The 23941-nt window shown below is 46.7% G+C and overlaps 1 protein-coding gene across 5 annotated transcripts; it reads right to left on the bottom strand.

Annotated features, from left to right (window-relative positions):
* Positions 1–77: 77 nt before the first annotated feature.
* ENOX2 (ecto-NOX disulfide-thiol exchanger 2) lies at positions 78–23619 on the bottom strand. 5 transcript variants are annotated; one of them, XM_042886392.1, is made up of 16 exons: positions 23554–23619; positions 16869–17012; positions 16029–16163; positions 14603–14686; positions 12254–12409; positions 11519–11725; positions 10940–11173; positions 10032–10244; positions 8400–8506; positions 5789–5903; positions 4304–4485; positions 3508–3615; positions 2873–2929; positions 2095–2203; positions 1502–1587; positions 78–1370 (listed from the first exon to the last, which is right to left on the bottom strand). In XM_042886392.1, the coding sequence occupies exons 1-16, from the start codon at positions 23603–23605 to the stop codon at positions 1239–1241; spliced, it is 2121 nt and encodes a 706-aa protein (XP_042742326.1). In that variant the 5' UTR covers positions 23606–23619; the 3' UTR covers positions 78–1238. The 5 variants fall into 5 exon arrangements, with proteins under 5 accessions (XP_042742326.1, XP_042742327.1, XP_042742328.1 ...); XM_042886393.1 differs by having other exon boundaries at positions 16029–16160; XM_042886394.1 differs by lacking the exon at positions 23554–23619 and adding an exon at positions 21571–21668.
* Positions 23620–23941: the final 322 nt, after the last annotated feature.

Genomic DNA, 23941 nt, shown 5'->3' with positions numbered 1-23941 from the left:
CTTACTTCTGGAGCACCACCTTTCCTGTATCAGACAATGCAAGTCAGGTGAGGAAAAAGAAAGCAGCAAGGCTGAGATTGGAACATAAAAAATGTTTATTCCTTAAAAATACAACGTTCACTTGTAGTGACACAAATACTCAGATTTCTTTAAAAGGGTTTCCAGTGTAGCAGTCTTTCAGTGTCAGGAGCAAGGTGAGCACGTAGCTCCCCCCAGCATGGGCAGCCTGGTCCCAATAGAAAGGTTTGTTCCACTCGTTTCTGCAGCCTGCACCACAATAAGATACATGCAGGTCCCTCACTCACTTCTACAACTCCAGGAGGTATCCACTACCAAAGCTCTGTCTGATGACAGCGTGGATCCCTTTTCGTTTGGTTTTTTGATTGTTAAAGCATTTCAGAGTCTATCTTATTAATCTTCTGCAGAGGGCTGAGTGTCTGATGTTTACTGAGAACACGAGGAACAGCCCTTGGGAAGCTGCAGTCTGTGCTGCTTCTCACACTTTGTGAAGATCAGTCTCAAAAACAAAGCAGGTGGAGAAATTTGATGGTAAACAATCAGTAAAAATACAGGTCTGATGTAGGCCTTTTGCTCCACCCAGATCAGTAGAAAATTAAATATCCCTCCCACAAAACGTTTGTTTAGACTGATTTTGCAATGCACACCCCAGAGGTACTGCTATAATCACACTCCTGGTGACACTGCCTTCACCTTAGCTTAACCTTCAGTAGAGAAAAGAGCATGAAAAAGAACTGATTGTTAGGCTCAATTAAATCTTCTGCTTAAACATATTTACTTTTTTAGCATATAAAGGTCTAAAAAAATGCCTTTTTTCTTTTCCTTTTGGTGGTTCTAGAAACCAGAAAACTATTGTCTGAGTGGATAGTCTATATGTTTCTATCAGTAAAAAGAAGGTACAATGATAACCAGAGATTTGGGCACACGAAACAGATACAACATTGGCAAAACACTGGGTCTACATGCTGTGCTTGAAAATATCAGACATGAACTTTGTACACAAAATGTATCAAACAGCACTTTGCCTGTTAACAAAATAACTCAAAGAAGCTCCAGCACCTGAAGTTTCTCCTAGTGCTAATCTGGACTTAAAATTTCACTTACATTATTATCCCATGCGTGCAAGATAATCATCAGAAACAGAGGTAAGAGGCATCCCAAATTTTCTTGACGCACACATCCTGCTGTTGCTTTCAGTGTTAAGTCAGTTCAGCTGAAGTTCAAGTCATTTTCAAGCCATCAAAGCCACAAAACTTCCATTTTTTCTCCAAACTGGCCCCAACCCCACTCAGCTCCTGTTTAAATGTCGTCTGTAGTCTGGTCATGAGAACTTCCACTTCTGTGGTGCAAATCTGTGAAAAGGAAAGGGAAATTTCACTAAAACGCAAGACGCTGTTGGTTACAGAAGCCCTCTAATGTCTGCATGCATTCAAACATGTATAATTGGTGTTTAATCAGGAAATGAGGGTATTAGTGCACCTACTTTGCTGTCCAGGCGCTGCAGGTAGGAACAAATGTACTCTATGCTTGCTCCAAATGGGTGCACATGAAGAAATGTTGAAATTATTCCTGGGGAAAGGAAAGCCACAAATGTCATTTTCATGAGAACCATCAGCTGAGAACACCAGCTCTCTGCCACTGCTGGCACTGCACACAGGGATCTTATTTGGCATTTTTGGTTTTAAATTCAGTGAAGTTTGGTCTGTGGGCTACAAAGTAAATGACAGCTAAGTGATGCAGGAGAGATCTCATCACTCTCACTCCCTGCCAAGTAATGGTAACGTGCTCCATGTCAAACCTCACCAGAATTCAGCAGGGAGCTATTATAAATGTGCGGATGCAAGGCTAAAGAAGAGGAAAGCAGAACTCTGCTCCAGCTGTGCCAGGTCAAGGAGCAGGAAAAGACAGAGGTCAATGGGCAGAGCAGCAGAGGGCCGTGTGTCGTAGGTTGCAGGACTCCCACCTCTACAGGCACAACTCAAGAAACAAAAGGCAGCCCCTAGCAGCTGAGAGGCCGCTCCGAAGGAACTCCCACCACTTCAGTCTCTAACATCATCACTAATCAAAAGGCCTCACCAACTAAGAGAGCTTCTCGTTCTGATTTCACAGGGCTATTGCTCAGTGTCTTCTCAACTGGACACTCCTTCTCCTGGCTGCATGCACAAACTCTGGGCATACTGCTCTCCTGCAGAAAAAAAACCACACAGGCCTGTTCCACACACCGACAGCACAGGAAGCACACTTACACACCAAGCAGCAGCTCAATAAGACCTGACTCTGTATTCTTCTTTTCCTGTTTCTATGAGCCATCATATTGCTTTATTTATCTCTCTATTGCAAAAGGCATCCAACACATCAGAATGATGTTCATGCTGCTATCAGAACCTGCATGTCTGAATAACCAAGCTAGACTGAAGTTAATGATGTTAAATAAAACACCACAGCATGCACTTTCATCATCCTTGGTCACTCACATGACATCTGCCCTGGAAGACCAAAACTAGACTAGACAGAAAGTCTTGCAGCAACTAATTCAGATGCACATGTACATTTTTTAGATGCATAAACAGTGGCAGCATGATTAAGCAAGTGCCTCCTGCCTGCAGAGGGCTTGGCATCAGAACCCTCCTTGACGTGAATTCACAGAACTGAATTAAAACGTAAATTCACATAATTTATTATCCTCAAAATAAGTTGCTATGGATAACTTGAAGTTCTTAACTTGTAAACTGATAGACAGGCCATTATGTACCACGTCTGTATGCTTTGCAGCAGTCAATTGCTCATTGTACAATGAGATATCACTACTTCCCTCAATAAAATGCTGACTAAAGCAGCAGAAGACTTTACTTACATTCCCTTGGCCATCAGTAACATCTCTCTCTTTGTCCTCTTCATTTGCTACGCTTTGCTATGTGTAAGAAAAGGAAAGGTTACTGATGTTAGTGTGTTATTTTTGTTCTTTAATATCCATCAAAGCTCCCACTCTGGAGATCTCTGATATTCAAGCTCTATTTTGATTACTAAAAAGCTAAGTATTTATCACCTTCCCTAGAGCAAGGCACAAAATGGTGGGGTTAATGATACAAAGTCAGGGAAGGAAGGGTCCAAAGGCACTTGCTTTACAGTCCTCCACGAGAAGTGCTCTGTAATATTTCTCATCTATCCTGTAGGTACCCATATAATTGAATCTGCTACGAAGGAGAGGACCAAGCAAGCCTAGATTCACATGCAAACCCACAAACAAAATACAGCCTTATATTTATCCAGTTCTGATGGTTGCCTCACTGTTACATGAAGCAATCAGGAAGTTCATTTATGCAACCTCCAATTAATCAGGTAATTTTCTCTACCTTTCAAAAGACCACTTCTCCTAAGCAAGGCTAGGCATCTTCTACACCCTCTCCTTCCTTGCACACGCTACAGGCCATGAAGTGCAAGAACTGCATTTACTATTGAAGAATAAGAAAGGATCAAGAAGTCCCCTACCTGCTCCTTAAGGGTTTCTAATAATGTTTCGATTTTTAGTTTGTCTTCTTTCACTTTTTCCAGCTCAGCTTCTCTCTTTTTGTATTCATCTTGAACTTTCAAAAGATGCTGGAAGAGAAAAGTTAAACAGTCCACAGCTCTTTCAGCACGGTTACTTATCCTGGCAGTGGCACATAGAGAAACTTTAACTCCCTGACATCTGCAAAAAGGAAAATCTGTTGTCTGGCAATTCCTGCCATTTCCTTACACACAAATAGCTGAAGGTGATTAGAGAAGGCTCCTCCAGCCAGCTCTGATGTCACAAATAGCAATGCAGTTAGTGCCTACCTCAGATTCCTTCAGTGAACCACAGCCTCCACAGCAGGTTCTAATGTTAATGAAGTGCATAGCTGGACTATCGTGTACTCTATATGCTTTGGTTATCAGTCTGGTTTAAGACATGAAGGGATACTGTTAAGACTTACAAGGAACCTAAACACTTGATATTTGGCCTAAGGAAATCCCAAAGAGCAATACATGATCTACAAATCCATGTGAGAATGAAAGCCCAGTAAACGTCAGAAAAGGCTGCAGAGCAAGTTGGGATTTCCCACCTTTTTGCTCATGGCAGCAATCAGGATCTCACAGGGCTTCGAGGGAAGGTCAGCACACTCACTGTTCCAGGAGTCACAGCCAACATCACACAAGGAATTCGTAAAGCATGATTAACAGAACACCTTTGCTTGTGCCTGTGCCCTGCACCACAGCACCCTTGTCTTTGTAGCAAGGCCACAGCTAGATGGAAGCCCAGGCCCACCTGCTGCATTCCCTGCAGAGCCTGCTGGAGAAGTTTCAGCTGCTGCTCTTTGGTTGTGTCTTCATCCCTGCTGGCTTTGCCGTGCTCCTGCTTTAGGAGCTCTACTTCATTCCGGTAGGCATCCAGCTGCCAGCGCAGACTGTCATTTTCTTCTTTCAGGGCTTCCACCTGTGACACAAGTGCTGGAAAACAAGGCAGGCAGTGATCAAAAATCAGAGCTGGGCATGAGCTGGCTCTCACACTTCTGAGACTGCCAAGTCTCAGTTACAAATCCACAGTACTAAAGAGAGTTTCTTACAACCACTCTTCAGAAAAACACACTGCTGTGGACAAAGAACATCTCCTTAGGGGAAAAGCAGTATTTAACTTGGGGGAAAAAAGGGAAAAGGCAAAAGAATGTGTTGGAGTAAAATAACGATGTAGGCAAGGAAGTAGGTTTCCTGACCAGAAAAGCTGAAAGGCTCTGGACAGGCTCTACTGCCACCCTCAGCCAAAAGATGATCCCCATCAAGCCATGGGATGAAACAGCTCCATCAGCCTGGTGTTGATAAATTTAGGAATGGGGTTATATGACATTAGCACTGCAAAGATAGCTTTAGCAGGTTTCAAAGCATACCCACCATGTGGAGTACATGCTCTGCCACCTGCCCTTGCTGTTTTCCTCTGCTACCTGGGCCATGGTTACAGCCTGCTCAGGCACTTATGCAGGACTTGGATGCTGCCCTTGGAAGGCTCAGAAAAGGCTACAGAATTAGGAGAGGTGAGGAAAGGTTGGGAGGTGTGGATAATGTAGGATATATTTTAATATCAATACATAACTCCAACAACTGTTAACTTGCTGTTTCACCCTAATTCAGCAGGAGATGATGAGTAACAATCAGTGACAAGGATTTTGAGAATTATAATCACATTTAAGAACTTGTGCAGAAGGAATTATTGAGCTGGCAGGAGCTCAATGGAGCCACAGTAAACGATTACAAAATAACAGCTGGTTGGAGAAGCAGTCTTCTTCTCTCTCTGTCTCATAATGTAACCTTCAGATGCAAAAGGAAGAGTGTCACGTATGTATGTTCTGTACCTATGATTGCAGGATTTGCTGCAGCAGGATATCTACCAGCAAATTCAAAAAGACATCAGGAGCTTGGAAGAAAGGAAGAGACAAGATAGAGCAGCTGACAGCAACAGAAACAGCTATAAAGACCACTGCTTAAATAACCAATATCCCTTGATGTTGTGCTTGCCTGTAAAAAGGTTTCCTACAGCTTCCTCTTAAGTCCTGGTTCTGGTACAGTGCTATGAACTTCTTACTGTCCATCAGAGTTTGTATGAATGCACAAAAGTTTAGCAAGACTAACAGAAGGCAAAGCAAGTATCAGAGACTGCATGCTGTTCAACCTCGGCAGCAGAAAACTGCTATTGATTTTGCTCTGAACAGTCAGATCTGAGCGGGGCTCCCAAAACAAACCACTGCAAAAAGAAGTTTACCTGATTCATCCGTTTCTTTCATTTCTGATGGATCTTCTATTTCTTCATCAGACATTTCCATTTCCTCCTCTCTTCGAATGCCCATTAGTTCGTCATTATGAATGTTACGAATCTCCTAAGGTTCAGAAACCAGATGTTTTTTAAATGCAGATTATAAGAAACAGATTGTATGGATTAAGAGATGCAGAAGTCTTAAGTCTGCAAAACACAGCTCCATCATACAGGAAAAGGGAAATGATAGCAATTTTTGGCACAGTCTACTCAATCAAGAACATCATCTACCGTGAGCCAATCTATCAGCATGAGAGGCATTTCTGACTCTTCTATCTTCCCTCTAAGCCATGCTCTCCTTTGCCTCAGGGAAAATGAGCATACTCTCAGCCTGGATGATACCTTGGGAACAAGGGGGAAAGGACAAGAATACAGCAAACCTGAGCAGGAGGGACAGGGCTGGTTTCAGTTCCAAAACAACTGCTGCCTGCCCTGGAGACCACACATAAAATGGAAGCTGGGTTGAAGATCCCACAGAAACGTTCCTACTGTTTTTAACTAATTCTGCCCAACAGCTAAAATCTAAAAGCTGGCCCAGAAGCTGAAAGAGCCTGCAGAGAGCACAGCACACAGTGAGGCCAAGGCTGCACAGCAGGATGTACCAAGGCTGCTCTGTGGCTAAAGGGGAGCCATGGATGGGGAAAGAAAAGCATCATAGAGGAGAAAAACTTAAGTAAGGCCCTTCCAAAGCAAGGAAAGAAGCTGGCTGGTAGTTATAGCAGTATGGTGTTCCCACCAAGTCTCAAGCTGCAATGGCTTCTTCATGAGCTGCCCTCAGCTGCAAGACCCACCTGCACTGTCTGGCAAAACCACCTTAAATCACCACTGACAGAGCAGCAGAGACCCTGACCCAGCCCAATGATTCCCAATACACACCCATTCCCCAAGCTGCCCTCCAAGTTCTCCTCAATTTCCTCCAAGCTTTTCTCGAATTCCAACAAAAACTGTAGCAAGAAGATGTTGGGGGGCCATCTTCCTTTCAGAAACAATCCTGAGAAAGGAATGCATGCTGAGCCCAGCAGCATTCCTGGAAGATGCCTCATAACAGGTCTTGCTGCCTCTTCCCACTGCGAGAACTTACCTTGGAAAAACAGACCACTCCAAATGGAGAGCGCGTTCCCACCCCAACCATGGTAAGTAATCTCAGGCAAGCAGAAAAGAAAACAGCAGCACTAGGGCTCAAAGCAGAGGCGTAACCTGAATCAAGACTCTCCACTTGGCTTTTTGGGTATAAGAACAAACATTAGCTTCTCCATTGTAGCTGCTAAGAAAGGACTAACTCAGTGGGATTTGGAAAGAAAGCCCCAGAAGTGCAATGTCATGGGGGGTTCTCAGCTGTGAACTTCCCAAAACAGTCATTCAGAGTTTAACAGAGTTGTGGAGGATCACTCCTCTGCTTTTTACCATAAGAGCGTTCACTGAATATTATCAAGCTGTGCAAACACTCCCATTTTTCTCAGGTTGCAGCTATGCTGAAAGGTGGCCTGCATACAGCCAACCCCACAGACAAATGGCTTTTGGGTGAACAGTTACCACCAACTTGTTCACTTTGCCCAGATTTACAGATGACACTACAATTATTTTAAAGGTCAAAGGTGACTTTTAGCTTTGTTGGAACAGATTTCTTTGTACTAAGGAACATAATACATAAGGAAAACACAGAATCACAGGAAGGCTTGGGCTGGAACCAATACTTCCTAAGGTCTTTAAGTTCACTCTGGCTCTCTTTGAAGTGCTCCCTGCAAATCGGGCTGCCAAGGGCCTTACTCAGAACTCAAAGATGGAGATTCCCCCGTCACCTTGGGTTCTTCTGCAGGGCTGAACTGCTTTTCAGGAACAGAATTTGAGGCTTAAAGCCAAATGGAACTTCCCTTGTTGTGACATGTGCCCATTGCTGCTCACCCTCATGCTGTGTGACTATCAGAAGAGACCATTTGTGCCTCCTTGTGACCCCCTGCTTTAAATAGCAGAAAGCTGCTGGAGGGGACCCTTTCAGCCTTCCCTTTCCCAACCTACACAAGCTCAGTTCCCTTACAATCCCAGCAGACATCTACCAGATGTTTGAGTCACACACTTCCTTTCACCACCCCCTCCCCACTCTCTCCTGCACCACCTTTAAATCCTTATTTCCCCTCTTAGCAACATCAATGCATGAAATAAATGTACAAATATGAGAATATCTTCCCTCAAATCTTTCAGACTGTCCAGCTGCAATTATTTCCATCTCTCAAGTCGATCAGTAGAAATGCGACAAAACAGATGTCAGTGGTAATCCTTATCTTCTTTCCCTTAATATCCCTCTAGAAATACCTCTTGCTTTAACATTAAAAACAGATCAATATCCAGCTTCAATCAGCATACAGATCTGAACGTATTGCTACTAGTAACACAAATGCTAACAGCAACTTCATTACCTGGAACAAGAGACGACCGAGTAATTCCCATCTTACACTGTGAATTAAGATGTTGTTATCCACGTGAGCATCGTGCAAACTTAAAATCAATATCCTGACAAGAAAGAGACTGGCTGGAGGATCTAGCACAATAAAAAATTACCAACCTCTGCTTGTTTGCACCACACGCTGATGTTCTTACGCTGAGCTTTCGTGAAATGGTCCCAAGCCTTTTGTTTGGAGGCAGAATGGTACACGGCCACTATTTGCTCGACTGTAGTATCAAATCAGCAGACAAATCAGGCCAGAATATCATCCAGAGAGGGCGAACAAGAGGAGTAAAGGAGTAAAAGAGTGGAATCAGGCAGGTGTTTGGCTAACCTTTCGTTATAACACTGTACTGTGCTGAAGCCATGCTCAGGACTCTGTGCCTGGAAAGGAAAGCGGGTACTTGACCAGGCCAGCAGCACAGAGCCACGCTCAGCTGGGAAAACTGATCTGCACTCAGCGGGAAGAAAGGAAGGCACACGTTGCACTGACAAAAACATTCCATGTGCAACACCATTTATCAGTGCAATGGCTGCACCTGCACCTGGACACCTGGACAGCATTTGCTCTCTAACATGTGCTCTCACGACTTGTGAAAGCTGGCACTCTGCGTGCTCTGAGGCCCAGTGGGTACAGTCCCAAAGAACAGCGCAGCTGCGTCCTACGCATCCAGCAGCAACTTCTTTTTTCTTCCTTGGACTTATTCTAAAATATTTTCCTAGAAAATTTGCAGAGGTTTTTGTAAATAAGAAGCGCCTCCCCTGGGAGGAGATTTCAACCAACAGCAGAAGGTACACCTAAGCTGTTTTTTCCCCACACCTCTGGTGCTGCAGTAGGTATAACTCCTAGGAAATGAAATCATTTCTCTGCTCCTTAGATTAACTAATAAATCTAGATGTGCCTGAGATACCACTAGGTGTTTTATAGAGGTGACTTGCATGCAGTTGACTATTACTACTTACTCTGCAGTGCATACTGCTTTTTCTTCTGGACCGTTTGCCCATATTTTTTGATAGAATAAAATATATATAAATCAAAACACTAAATCAAACACTAGACAATTAAATTAACGAATATAAAGCCAAAGTTAAGAATGTTCACATCCTAGCCAAGAGGTTCAAGGAGGCTTAGTAAAGCTATGGAAAAAAGTACTCTTAAAAAATATTTCAGACTTAGTAAAGAAGAGATGTGTAACAGGCTACAGATGGGTTGAGGACTGCTATAAATCACACTCTAGAACTAACAGAGCCAACAGCTCTTCCTTGATCTAATAAAGTACTGGGACTCGGGTTCAAAATTCTGTTCTGCAATAGGTTTTCATCATAACTTCAGTTGTGACTGACAACAGGGTATTGGGAGCACTCTAATGCATCCTACCTTTGATGAATAAATCCTGCACATTTCGCTGAGCCATCAGATTACCAGGAACTTACCTTGTCTGTACACAGAAGTGCAGTGTTGAAAAGATTATAAAATTACTAATAGACTATAATTAAAAGAGGAAAAAAAAAAAACACATTAGGAATTCATCTCTCCTCCCCTCAGATGTGGACTCTGACTTTAATAAAAGGCACCACAAGAAACTTTTGCCAAGTTAATGACATATGCATATAAATTAACTGTAGCTGCATAGAAGCCATTGTCATTTATGGCCCTGGTGAGTTTTCAGCATGATCTTACCAGACTCTAGAAATTAAGCATCCTCTCTACAACAACAGGTAGCAAACACTCAGTGCAGAAATACTACTCACACTGAACCAGAATCCCTGAGAGAGCAAGCTTGAACTTCTCTTTAGCTTCTTCCATCTCCTTCTCATGCGCTGCCTTCTCGTTCACCAGTCTGCGAATGTGGCTGTTGGCCGACTGAATCATGGAGTAGAAGTTGTTTGCAGTCCTTCTGTTCACTTCTCCACGCTCTATCCAGGTGAGCAAGGTCTGCACAGCTTCTGAGAACTTAGTGTCATCTGCAGCAAGAAATGGTATCTTTCAATCACGGAAGCACAAGTTTGCCTGTGCAGCTTTCAGAGATCCTTTTCCTGCCGCCACTGACCTGCCCTCTCTCAAAGGTCAGCTTGCTCAGGTTGGCTGCCCTGGGTTCATGAAAGCACAGCATTACCCAAACACAAGACTACACAAAGGAGTCCAAACCTAATTCATAGAATCACAAGGATGGAAACGAGCTGACAGAAAGCTGTAGAGGCACCATAAGAAAGAGAGGAATCAATTGCTGGAAATGTATGAGATAACTTTATATGCCTATTTAGATGTACTCTTTCGTGACAGCAAATATCCTCTGACTGAAAGAATCAGGCCACAGATGGGGTTGAGGCATCAGAAAAAAGCCTTAGAATCCTAGAATGGCCTGGGTTGCAAAGGACCACAATGGCATCTGGTTCCAACCTCCCGCTGTGTGCAGGTCACCAACCAGCAGCCCAGGCTGCCCAGAGCCACATCCAGCCTGGCCTTGAATGCCTGCAGGGCTGGGGCATCCACAGCCTCCTTGGGCAACCTGTTCCAGTGCCTCACCACCCTGGACTCAGGATTTAAACTCGTCACTTAAACACAAAAATGGGTTGGAAGATACCAAAGTCAGGCGTAGGTTTGTTTTTATAAGACGACCCTGTGCAGACAGGCAGCTGCAGGCCACAGAACCACTGACCTTTCAGCTTCTCCGCAACAATGCTGCACTCGTGGTCAGAGTAATGCACAACAGGAGGTGGGGAGGGCGGGTGGAAGCGTTCCTCCTCCAGCCTCCTGCGATGGCGCTCCTCCCTTGCCAGCATGCGCTGCTTGCACTCCCACTCATAGAGGTCATCCCGAGCCTGGGCAAAATCCACGTGCAGGCGCCCAGTGTCCTTCTTGTCAGTGCTGGAACCCAACCTGATGCGATAGCCTGGTGGTGATGACAACAATGTTCACATAGGATAGCTGATTTACACGGGTACAACCTCCCTCTGCCTCTGCCTGCCTGTGACTCCCATAAAGATAGCAAGACCTTGAACAGAAGAGCTGATAGTTTGCAGGGGTCTACAGTACCCAAGGTAACGAAGCGTTGCTCTCTTTCCTATCAGGAGCAGCTTTTAGACATTGAAGCAGACAAGCATAAAGAGCAGAGAAAGAGGCAAACTGACACCACGTGAGACAAATGGCTATCAAGCCTATCATCGCAATCACACAGAAGTCGTTATACCCACAGCCCAGAATTTTAAGCTTCCATCTCAGACAGAAATACACCCACCAGAAAGATACAGCGCCTTGTCCACCATGAATTCCTCAGCAAAGCGGATGTGACAGAAATTCTTCTTACTCTTCCGAATAGCTATGACTTCTCCACACTGCTCAAACACTTCCATAATGATCTGCTCGGTTCCATTTTCCGGCAGCCCCCCAACAAACACGGTCTTACAGCCTGGGGGCCTCTCTCTTGTTGCTGGGGGGGGCAGATCTGAAGATAGCAAAACAAAAACAGATCAGGTCTGTCAGCACAATTTCCATGCATCTGCTCAGCTGCACTGACAGATGTCCTGGTTTCCTTCAAATGCATGAGTTAGCCCCAGTATATTTGACTTGACGGACAAACAGTTGTGCCAAGCATTGCTGAGGTGCCATACAACAAACACGTTTACTAGCTTGCTTCCAAACCGAACATCCAGGGTTGAGTCAATTTCCTGCACAGCAGCTGATTTGGTGTTCTGGCTTTCAGATGAAAACAATGTTGATAACAGAGATGTTTTAGTGGTTGTTGAATAGTGCTTGCACAAAGACTTTTCAGCTTCCTATGGTGGCCTGCCAGCAGGGAGGCTGGAGGTACATGAGGAAAAAACATAATGCAATGGCTGATGGGTCTGGCCAGTCACTAAAGGGGTTCCACGTGACTCTTTTCTCTGATGTACACATTTTTATGTATGTACTTTTCTATATAGACACAAAAATTCATAGATAGAAAGGGGACAAAAATATAAATAGACGTTACGTGGGTTAGGTGGGAAAAGAGTGCAGCTCTTGCAGTGAATGATCTCCTTCACAGCAGGCATGTCTGGAGGGATGGGAGGAGGGACTATCCCCAAGCCTGGCATCATGGGATTGATTGGAGGGATTCCAGTCATCATTCCAAGAGCAGGATCAAAATCTAAATGGGGGAGAGAACAAGGGAATCAGTTTTGAACTCGTACAGTAATTGTTCATTTGGACAGCAAGTAAAGTACCACATCTACAAACACCAGTGAAAATTACCTGAGTAAACAAGAGAGAGGGGACATGACCACTTACCTCAGCAGAACTTCACATCTGTTCCCTTGAAATAACTTTTAAGAAATTGTCAACTGCCTCAGACAAATAAATTTCCTCTGTTCACATTAACTGCTCCCCTTTCCATTCCATACGTACCCTCTCCAATCTAGCACCAGAACCTTTCCCAGTAAATACTATATTACTCAAACAAAGTGTAGGAACATCAGTTAAGAAAGTTCTAGAAGAATTCTGGGTAAAATGGACAGCAGTGCTTAAGGAGACACTTTCCCATTAAGTGCAACCTACAGTGGTAACACACATCTTACGCTGCTCAACTTGTTCCTAGGCTTTATTCAGATATAGTCAGAAGACTAAACAAGAAGTATGCTATTCTGCTTTTTGCTTCGATTTACCACCCACACCAACTACAACTAAAAAGAATTGTCAAACATGAGGTGTTTCATCTGCTCAGAAGCTGTGAACCTTGGGCAAATCAATACTTTCAGGCAACCAAAATGGAAAACGTATACTTAAACAAATGGCTTCCAAAGAAAACTCCTGAGCTGATAACATCAGCAGCCAAGGACACCCAGCACCACCAGGGCCAGCTGCTACCAACAGCTTAAGATCCCAGCTGCAAACCACCTTCTCTACTGCCTCCCACCATTCCTCTCCCTGTAGCAGAAGCTCTGAAGACACAGGCGCTCCCCAAAGCACCGAAGGACCCTAATCCTGAATGTGCAGTTTTGAGCGCTGCAGAACTGGCTGAAGCTGGCTGCTTTTTACAGATGTAAGCAGATAAGATTAATTTTGCAGGGCACAGATGAAAATTGCCAGCAGGCAGAGCAGAGTGGTGCAGAGACAGCATTTTCCTTTGATCTTAAGCTGGCACCATTTCAATGCTATTCGTATCGCTAAGGCAGAGAAACGATTCTGTATTCTTCACTTTGCAAACACTAAAACCAGCTCCTGCTTGGCTCCGCAGAGATCTGGGAGCAAGACAACTCTGAGTGCACAAACAGGATGTCTCAGTTTGGTAGCTGAGCTTTATTTTCCTTTGTAATTTGAACATTATGTCCAGGGCTACATTTTTACACACTTTACCTACAATGCTCTGCTTGCAAGTGTTGCTGTTCGCTTTACGCCACACATGAATGGTGCCAACAGACCCAAAGCAAAAGCTCCACCATGAAACAGACTTCAGAGAAAGGGAAAGTCTTGCTAACCCACCCTGCTGAACATCAAGAGGAAGGTCACCTTGTGAACGGCTGTGACTTTCAATGGTCGCACTCACTGAAGATAGAAGACAGGAGGAAAAAACAAAAGACCTGTTTCTGAGCAAGTAAGTTCCTGATCCGAGCTGAACAACAGCATCACCACTGAAAGGAAACTGCAGTTCAACAAGCTGGAAGGAAGAGGAATGACCAACGCTCTCACTGTGGGGACAAGGGGGGGATATGGAGCAACAGTGACCTGCTGGAAAAACGCAGCAACTGTTGAAATGCCCACGTGTTAGAATGTAAAGATCTGCTCACCTTCTCAGCACAATTTGCAAAGGTACATCTATGAGATCAAGATTATTTCAGCACTTACGGGCAGAAAACAGAGACAGCTGGGAAAAACAGGAGCTGGAAAAATCAGAGGGATAAGAAATCCAGGATGGGAATTTCTCTGATTCAGGCTTTAAAAGAAAGCATGAATCGATACAATCAACAGAAGCAAAAGAAGTAGCAGAGAAGATGAACGTAGTTACATTATAGTGAAAGGTAAAAGGTGTACATACAGGGGGAAACAGATCCCAGGGTCTTTGGATTTGTGGTGAATCTCACTTTTTACTGCTCCAACAGCAACATACTGGACCACTCTCCATCTTGCCTAGGGCTCTCTTCCTGTTAATAAGCTTATCTCCTGGCTACAGGCCAGCATCTGAGAGGCTCGTGATGCCACTTCAGAAAAGCCAGTCTCCATTAGCAAGAAGGAGAAAAGAGAAAAAGAAAAAGAAGTCCTCAAGGATTCTAAGAGGTTCAAAAACATCAGGCCTGGCAGCTGCTGTTTGCTGTTTGTGAGAACTTTTATATAAAACTAGTATTACCTGGATGGCGTGAAAGATGATGTGTATTCATTTTAGACATTGTAGTCTTGTCAAAGCATCTCACAACTACATGCTTTACTTCATCTGTAGAAACAGAACGAGGCTAGTAAGTTCTCAAGCATTTTCAAACAATTTTTTAACGTGACCTGAAACTTTAGTCTCACCTGACACTGAGCAAAGATGGTCCAACTCATTTCAATCTTCCATCACCTCTCCTCTTTCATTGGTACTACAAATATGTCTGGTCTGAACTTCACCATTATGCTTTACAACAGATCCACATTCACCAGAGCATTCTGCTTGCTTGCACTCGGGTCTCAAAAAAACACTGTGCTCCTTCTAAACCATTCTGAGTCATCTGTCCTGGGAGCAGAACTCCTGATCTCAAAGTCCAATCTTAGAAGGATCAGAACAAAAATTACTTGGAAGCTTAAAGTCTCCCCTGCTCTTACAGCAGGGAATAAGAAAGCAGCTTCAAACTTGCGTGCTCTCCCAGGACAGACTTCTGCTGACTTTTATTTGACACATATACATGAATAGGAGAAAAATGCATGAAAGCATCTCTTACAGCAAAGACAAATGTGAAACAAGGCCCAGGGAACAGAAGAGTACAGACTGCATGCAAAATTTATATCCAGTGATGCTATTAGCTAAATACAGGCTCAGCTGCACAGCAAACTACCTGCACTGTGCCACCAGAGGAGTAATAGGATTGTAAAGTGCCACCAACGCAGGCACTCTCTCCTTAGGTATGAAGGCAGTTACTCAGGCATGGGACAGCATCCTTCTCAAGTGCTCAATTGTAGCACAGGACTGAAACAGTAATTTCAACTCAGGATTTTGATTCACAGGCCCACCACACTGCAGTGAAACCACGTATAGCACATCTCTGCTGCCACATAGGAGCTCTTTAACATACCCTGGGCACAGGCTGACTCACCTCTGAGCAGTACTCCACACTACCAGGTGGCCATTTCTTGAGCAAAATCCTCCATTATCTTCTGCCAAATCCATTTTACTGCCTTATTGCTTTCCCCATCGTTTCCCTCCCACCCTTCAGTCTATGCAGTTTTAGTTCAGCTTAGAATAACGCTTTACTTGGTATCACTGGCTTCCTGAGCTCTGTAGACATGTCTCACGTGAAACACTTCCACTGCTGGTCTGCTGCAGTTACCTACAGGTACAACCCACCTTCCCACTACCCCAGCAGCCATTGTTTGCATCCATAAACATGTATTTCTTCTCAACTCAGTTTCAAAAACTCAGCAGCCTCCAGATACATTGCTCACTGACATCAACACATAAATGCAGCTTATAAACGTGCACCGCATATAAAAACCCCATTAATCCAACTCAGCTGACACAGGTTCTTCCCAAAGACACGTTGGAAAGAAAAAGTGGGCACAGTCTGGATAAAGTCTCACACCTGGCAGGAGGGGCTGTCCTGTCATCCCCATGGGAGCCATCCCCAGGTTGTTCATCGCAGTGGCCCAGGCAGTTGGGTCTGACATTGGCAAGCCCATTGAAATGGAGTCCAGGCTTAGATTTCTGCCACCATCTGCTGAAAGGAAAAAAAAAAAGGTGATTAAGAGCTCAGTGCACACCTTCATTGCTCTGTAGGACAAACGTTGCTCAGCAAGGCTCTGCTGTTTCAGCATACAAAAGCAGATTTGACCCCACTGCACAGGAAAGGTCTGTCTGAAAAAAGCAACCTCCCTTCAAGCAGAAGACATTTCAGGGATGCAAGGTGTATGAAAGCACTGAATTCCAAGAGCACTTAAAATGTTTTTTCCATTACAATGCACAGCTCTAAGGGACCCTGAGGGAACACTGATTAAAGATAAGAATTTATGAAGAAGGCACAAATATTCTGCGTGTATAAACTGCCAGAAATGCACTGGAATCAGAGACAACCAGTCTGCTCATACAGAGAATATTTCCACTGCCACCTGAAGACACTTCTTCCATGCTGAACAGGGAAATGAAGCAGAGAATAATTACACATTTCTGAACACCCCCAGCTCCCTTGATCTTATTTGGAGGAGAGATGCTGCAGCCTCTGATCATCCTCGTGCCCTCCTCTGCACCTCCTCCAACAGCTCCACATCCTTCTCATGCTGGGGACCCCAGGCCTAAGGCAGCACTGCAGGTGAGGCCTCACAAGGGCACTTTCTAGCACTGACACCTCAGCACAGCAGTTGGCTTTGGTCTACACTTACACAGACACCTCCTCTTTTGCCAGATATCAAGCTGCTACATGGCTTACCTGGAGGAACGTTTGTTCTCTTCCTCTTCTTGCCTGGATCACTCCCATTCTCAGTTGGGCTTTCTGACACACATGCACCACTCAGGCTGCCAAACTGCAGAGATTTGCTGTTGCTGGCAGGATCAAAGGACAGATGGTTTAAGCCTGAAATACAAAAATAGATTCAGATACTTTATAACAGTTTGCAATGCCTCAATATCACCATCACGAAAAAAACGTCCTGTCCCATGTGCTGCTGGTATCCTTCAGACCCCTGAAGCAAATATGCCTCCTGTTTGCCATCCCCAGTATGCCCCACTCACTGCTACACTCACATCAATTTAAAATATTATCTACAAACATTATTCTCACTGTCCCTCTCCGGACACACAAAAATCAAGCTGCACGATGCTATAAAGCAGGGGTGCACCTCTCCTGCACTGCACTGTATTTCCCAGTTCAGAAACTTGGAAGCCAGAAATTCATTCTGTTTCCTCCAACCCATAATAGACATTTAGCTTTGCCTGGTTTGTCACCAGTAGTGACTTTACCTGGGCTCATTTACTAGCAAAAACACGAGGCGTGCCTCGCTTGCAATTGCTATTGCTATTTTTAATCAAGGAGGCTGGCAAGCAGTTGAGCCCTCCTGTAGCCAAGGAAGAGAGCTCAGCAATCTGCTCCCTCAGGAAGGAGAGCTGGCAGATCTAGCTGGGGATCTGCAGGAGAGACAGGGAAACAGAGCAAAGAGGAGACAGATCCTTCAACAGCCAGCCATCACACACAGGAAGAAAAGCTAATTTTGCACGTTTGAACCAAAGCTGACCAAAGAAAAATTGCTTTGCAGCTTCCAGCGTGTTTCTGACTTCAAGGCATTACATCCGTTTAAGAGTCCATCTGTGCTACGTCACCTGTGGTGATCCACAAACCACGGCCAGCTCTGCCTCGTGTACGTGCCCCCATCGATCCTGCCTCTTTTACTTGGCCTTTCTCTCAAAACGAGGGGTGGTAACAAGAAAAAGGGACTCTAAACAACTCCACGTTACCATAGGCTTCAAAAATTCAGCACTTTGAACATAAGCTTCAAGCACAAAAAGCAATGATAAGTTTTGGAGATGTACACCGCCCTCAACTGAGCTCTGAGTTCACGGTTCCATCTTCCATTGCATTCAGCACTTGTAGGGATCCAGAACTGAAGAGACACTAAAATATTCTGCCGTGTTCATCTCTGTCTCAGCAAACTCTGAATTCAAGTCAATGCAAAAAAAAGAAAAGAGAAAAAAGCCCAGGACCAATGAGAAGTGATGAAAATAGCTGCATTCCTGCTAAGGTGCACATATGTTCTGGGGGAAGCAGCACAGCTCCAGAAGCAGCCAAGCTGACAGCGATGCTGCCTCCCAGCACCGAGGGGCTGAAACACAGCAGCTGTTTCATTTACACCAACCCTTCCCCAGGCACGCTGCAAGCCACAGCCAGCACTGTAATATCTATTCTAGAGGATTCCACTTCCCAGAACTTGCTAATAAATACGGTTGCTGTGTACGGCTGTAAATAGACAAGAGAGTGGAAGCAGGGAGCCTGAGGGAGCTCTCATCTCAGCTGCTGAAAGGTGAGAAGAGCAGAAGCAGCCAAAAAGCTGAGTGCTGTTCAGCTGGCAATAACAATAGTTGCACCCAGCTATGCAAGGTGCCTACTGCACTGCTTCTTCAATGCTCCAAAGTCAAAATATCACTGCGGCTGGGAGGGCTCAGGAACACGAATCACAAATGCAGCAGGTTAAAAATAGAGAGCCGTGCATAGTAAAGAAACAGCAAGAGAGTAAAGGAGTGCTCAAGAGGCTTCTGGATGAGTGCTGTGAGGTATGGATAGCAGCTCAGCGGGTAGAAATGGTGATGGGAGGATGGTTGGACTGGACGATCTCGTAGGTCCTTTCCAACCTTGTGATTCCACGTGATTGTAATAATTATAAACTTTATTCTCAAGCATTAAACTTCAAAGCATGTTTTCTCACACTTGGGTCCAGCAGAGCACGCTGACCGCAGGCAGATGCTGCCTGTGTTGGGCCTGGCACAGGGATGGACAGCCAGCACTGCCTGCAGGAGCATCACACCACACCAGCACAGGGTGTGAATGCTCCTCACCCACACCACTGCTTTCTACCCCACCGGAGAGCAAAGGCAGCTACTCAGTGCAATTATTTCCATCACCGCTTTTGGAAAAGACAAGATCCTTGACAGGCCAAACGCTGAGCTGTATGGAAGGCAAAGGATGCTCCTGCAGCACTGCCAGGCAGCTCCTGTGGTGCCCAACCAGTCTGACAGAGCAGCACAGAGCAGGAGGGAGCAGCCCTGCAGCCATGCCAGCCAGCCCAGACGCTCGCTGGAACTCCCTGCGGTCTGATTCAGCTTGCTGCCCTGGCAGACACAAACACAGCTCTGAGGAGCAGATCATTTTCTGCTAGGAGCTGAGTTGCACACAGAAGGCTCTGCTGCTAATGTGACACACAGGAAGGAGCAGAAACACATCTACAAATGCTCTCAAGTCATCAGCACGACCACAGCCTCTCCAGAAAAACTAAAGCACTGCATAACTGCAAACCAGCAGGCAACTTGCTGTGTAGCAGCTGTGAGCCTGCAATGCCCCTCCTGCTTCCAGCAGGCAGATTAACAAGAAAAAAGCTATAAAAGGAGAAAAGACTGTGGTAATGGAGTCATTATCGTTTCTCTTCTTGCCTTGCATCACGCAGGAACAGAGGTGGGGTGGCTGCTTCAGTTCCAAGTAAAACACTCTTGAATGGGTACAGACCACTACTGTTGATTCAACAAGCAGACAGTGCTGTGTCCAAGAGCTCCCAGTCTCATCAAGATAATTAGCAGCAGCAGCCTAAGTCTGCAGCACAGTCTTCCAGAGATTACAGGCAACATGGAAGAGATGGAGAAAAGAAATTCCCTCTCATGCCAGGCAGGAAACACTGGGTGGCAACCAAGAAGTTGATTTTTTCAAATAAGAACAACAGCAGGAAAGCGAAGAGCCAGCTTCTCATTTGGACCTCTGTCTAATCAAAGCAGCTGCATGTTTCCAGCCTGGAGAAGAAAGGGTTTGGGAGGGGATCTTATTAATGTGCATAAATATCTGAAGTCAGGATGCTAAGATGATGGAGCCAGGCTCTTTCAGCGGTGCACGGCGCCAGGACAATGGTCCTCGTGGGTCCCTTCCAACTTGGGATATTCCACAGCTCCACGATTCTGTGAGATGACTGCCAGCACAGGTCCTCCTCCCACAGCAGCCCTGAGAACAGCAGGCTGCTCCAGGCAGTCGTCAGCCCTGGACTCTGCTGGGTTCTGCCTGCTCTGACTGAGACACGTGGCAGCCTCCTGCTGCCCCCAGCAGCTCCACCAATGCACAGACCTGCCCATCGCTCCGGGTCCACGCTGATGCTATATATGGGATTAGGAAGGGCCTGAATACAGAATGTTCCAGGCATAAATCAAGGCAAGTATCTATCCACGCTGGGTCCCATGCCAGGCCCTTGACAAGACTTCGTTTTCCAGCCACTGACTCCCACTAACAGAACTTGGCCATCTGTCTTAATGACTAGCAAAACGTATGTGTATAGATCTATAGTAGAGAGACTCAACTCCAGTTTAACTGCAAAGCATTGCTTCACAGATCATTCTTTCTACTGACAGCAGAAAACATTGACAACAATTCTCCCCAAGAAACAAAGTGGCACAGCTCACCCTGCAAGGCTCTACCACTGCATTACTCAAGGCAGCACCCCAACAGGGCAGCTTCACTTCAGGACTTCTGCAAAATCCTTCCCTGCTGCCTTCGTCCCATCAAACACCACCAGCTTTGCCCACAAACCCAGCACTGCCTGGAGCACACAGAGCTGCTCACCCCAGCACGTGCTCTAGCAGCAGCAGCCTTGTGCTCATCAGGCTCCCAAACATCTTTCTTGACATCCAACTGATCACAAGAAGGAGCTGCGCAAATCCATCCCTTGTAACTCAAATCACAAAGTAGTAACAGGTACCCTGACACCTCCACATGCCTACAAGCATTTCAAGCACATGCTTAGGAAGCCCACGGAGTTTACACCTGCTCACCAAGCTTCTCACTTACTCAGCATCCAGAAGGGAGAACTCAAGAAATGGGCTGACGCAGGCTTTGCTATAAATATGGATCTGCCTTTTGCCAACATTGGCCAATATGTGAAATACGTATTTCTCAACCTGAACAGTGGTCCTACTCCTTAAACAGAAATAAACAGGATTGCAGAATATAAGACTCCCATCTGGTTACATACCACTTGTTCTGATGCCTAAAGGAATGCACTTTAAAAGAAAACAAAGTACCTAACATCTGCAGCAATCAATTAGAAAACACAGAAACAATAACAGCAGGGAAGGGAAAGGAGAGAAGAAAAGCACAGAAGCTTCAAAGTCACACATCCAAACCAAGCATTTGCTTTCTGGATCTGGTTCCCAGGCTTCACACCTATCTCTGGGATTGTGCACTGCTTTCTACTCTACTCCTGGCTTCACTGCCACGGTCAGAGCTCTATAATCATCAGCTGCCAGCACACCGTTGGTACAGGAGCTGCCTAAGCACACTGCAGAGATCAGCAAGCCTCCAAGAGTTACTTCTATCAACTCCATATAATCCTACATTCGAACAACTCTCATCCAGACAGCGTGAGAGAAGCACACGGAACGCACTGTACCTGCATACTGCACCAGGAACATGGCAAGGTGCTCATAGTACTTCAGTAGTTCAGCCAGTTTTCCTGCCACTGCCTGCCTGCCTGCAAGGTGCAGCTCCCTGCTCAGCGCCCACGCAGCACTCCTGGGCTCAGCAGAACACAAACCAAAGTTGCAACGCAAGCAGAACCACTGCTGTGCTTCCCCACATGGGCAGCGCCAACGGAGGCACCGAGAGCTCAGGTTGGGGCGACGGTTCACAGAGTGCAGCTGCATGTGTCACCATCAGTCTGCTGTGAGTGACATCCACGGGCCCGTTCCTGGATGTGGGGGAAGGAGGTGAAGGAGCAGGTGGTAAATCCATTAGCAGTAAGTAAATCTGAATTTGTGAGGGATTTCATACATCAATGCGCTAAGCACCGGCAGGCAGTTAAATAAACCCTACTTGCATGCCTGAAACTGGTTGCCTTTGCATAGGAAGATTAAGCTCTGGTAATCCTTGAAGAGGCACACAGCTCAATTTGTGAGTCTGGAAACTTAGAGTGAAAAGAAATATCAACTCCAGACAAGGTAATTACTGCAGCAAGGTGCTGGAAAAGAAGAAGAGGTGTGAAGAGTCTTTGGCTGCAGTGCTCGCTGTACCAAAGCGTTGCCTGCAGTGTTTTCAAGGAAAGGCATTCACAAACCACTGCCAACACAGCAAGAAAAGCACAGGGCTGATCAAGCAGGATATGAGTTGGGTTCTAAATGAACAAAAAGGAAAATATTACATACTGGTGTACGCAAGCAGGAACGTATGGCCACACACACACAGCCGATCCAGTCTTTGATTCCCTGTGGAAGGCCCTCATGAGTCTGATGTGCCCCAACCACTGTGATAAACGACCAGAACTACCAGCACTGAGTGTTGAGAGGATGCTCACTGCCAAACTCACATTTTCAGAACACAAAATGCTCCGTATCTACAGATGAATTCCAGCACACGGGACCTGTCACCAGAGCCCAGTGCAGACACTGAGCTGAGGGCTGAGTGCTGCTCTGCAGGTGAGGGCGCAGAAGAACGGCATGGGCAGCTCACAGCTGGGGGACACCCACAGCATCAGTGAGAGGAGCAGGACTGCAAAGTGCCAACAGAGAGCGGAGCAGCCAGGAGCTGTGGGGAGGTGCTGCTCTGGGATCCAGGCGCTGGCAGTGGAGGAATGACAGCAGAAAACCCGGGGATTAGGTGAGAAATCTCACACCATCTCTGGAAGGGATTCAGAATGCCTCTGTAGCAACACCTTTGAAATCGCTCGGAAATCGAACCTCATCTCTTCCACGGGCTGAAGTCACTGATACTAAGAACATGACCTTAAAGCGAGAAACCTGACCTTACGGTGGCTTAGAGGGAGCTTTCAACAACTTAACACAGAGGGCGTTCTAACTAGATCTTATTAAGTCCCCCAAACGTAAGGTGAAAAAACAGACACAACAGCTTCTCAGCTTCCAGGTGGGGAAGGAGCGACGAGCCCAGGAAGGGAAACACCACCAAAAGCATTTGTCTGCATCCCGAGCCGAGCAGCTCTCGCGTGTAACAGCCGGGCCTCGCACGGGACGGGGCTAAAATAACGGCGGCATCAATGAGTTTAACGCCCGAAGAACCGCGGGGCCGCGGGCGGCCGCGCACAGCTGGGCACGAGCCGCACAGCGCCTGCGGGCCGCAGCACGGGAACGGAGAGCTGCCGCCGGCGGTCCCGCGGGAGCGGGCAGGGCCGGAAGCGCCGCCCTCCGCCAGCACAGCGCGACCGGAACCGCCGCCGAGGCGCCCCGCTACGGCCGCTTCTCCCGGTACCGGAACTGCCGCTGACCCAGAAAGGCGGCCCGGAAGCTTCCCGCGCCTCGGGCCCCGCTGAGCCGACAGACGCCGGCTCCTCGCAGCTCCCGCACACGCAGCGCGGCGCGGGCTGAGGTGGAAACGCCGAGCGCTGACCGCCCGCCCGCCCCGCCCCGCACCGCCCGGCACTCACCGCCCAGCCCCGCTCTGCGCCCGGCCGCGCCGCGCCCGCTCTCCACGAACATCCGCGTCCAGCGTCCCCGCTTAGCGCCCCCCTGCGGCGCCACCCATTGGCTGCCGTGGCGCTGGGGGCGGGGCCTGGCGCGCACTGCATGCCGGGAGAGCGGCGCTGGGGGCGGGGCGGGGCGCGTCCCATCCCGGCTGCAGCTCACAGGCGCCCCTTGGGGACCCGCGGCCGCTCGGCTCTTTTCCTGCCGGCGGGGCCGGGTGCGGGGCGGCGCAGCCCCCGAAACGCCGAGGAGGGCGACCCTCCCCCCACCCCCCGTGATTCGGAACAGCGAGCAGACCGGCAGCGATGCGATTTATTGAGCAAAGAGAGGAAGCGCTCTTTATCTCAGAGC

Source organism: Lagopus leucura, unplaced genomic scaffold (genome assembly GCF_019238085.1).
Source record: "Lagopus leucura isolate 7727_CA_CO unplaced genomic scaffold, USGS_WTPT01 Super-Scaffold_100057, whole genome shotgun sequence".
NCBI classification, from domain to species: Eukaryota; Metazoa; Chordata; class Aves; order Galliformes; family Phasianidae; genus Lagopus; species Lagopus leucura.
The sequence above is the reverse complement of the archived record's forward strand: the minus strand, read 5'-3'. Positions and strand labels throughout refer to the sequence as shown.

What these genes read in the sequence shown, in the direction of transcription:
- ENOX2 (XM_042886392.1), bottom strand. Translation starts at nt 23,605, where the DNA reads ATGTTCGTGGAGAGCGGGCGCGGCGCGGCCGGGCGCAGAGCGGGGCTG. An exon ending in CTCAGGGATTCTGGTTCAGT is followed by an intron (nt 8,507 to 10,031) that starts GTGAGTAGTATT and finishes TTGATACTACAG; the next exon opens with TCGAGCAAATAGTGGCCGTG. An exon ending in TAGAAACCCTTAAGGAGCAG is followed by an intron (nt 2,930 to 3,507) that starts GTAGGGGACTTC and finishes TCTTACACATAG; the next exon opens with CAAAGCGTAGCAAATGAAGA.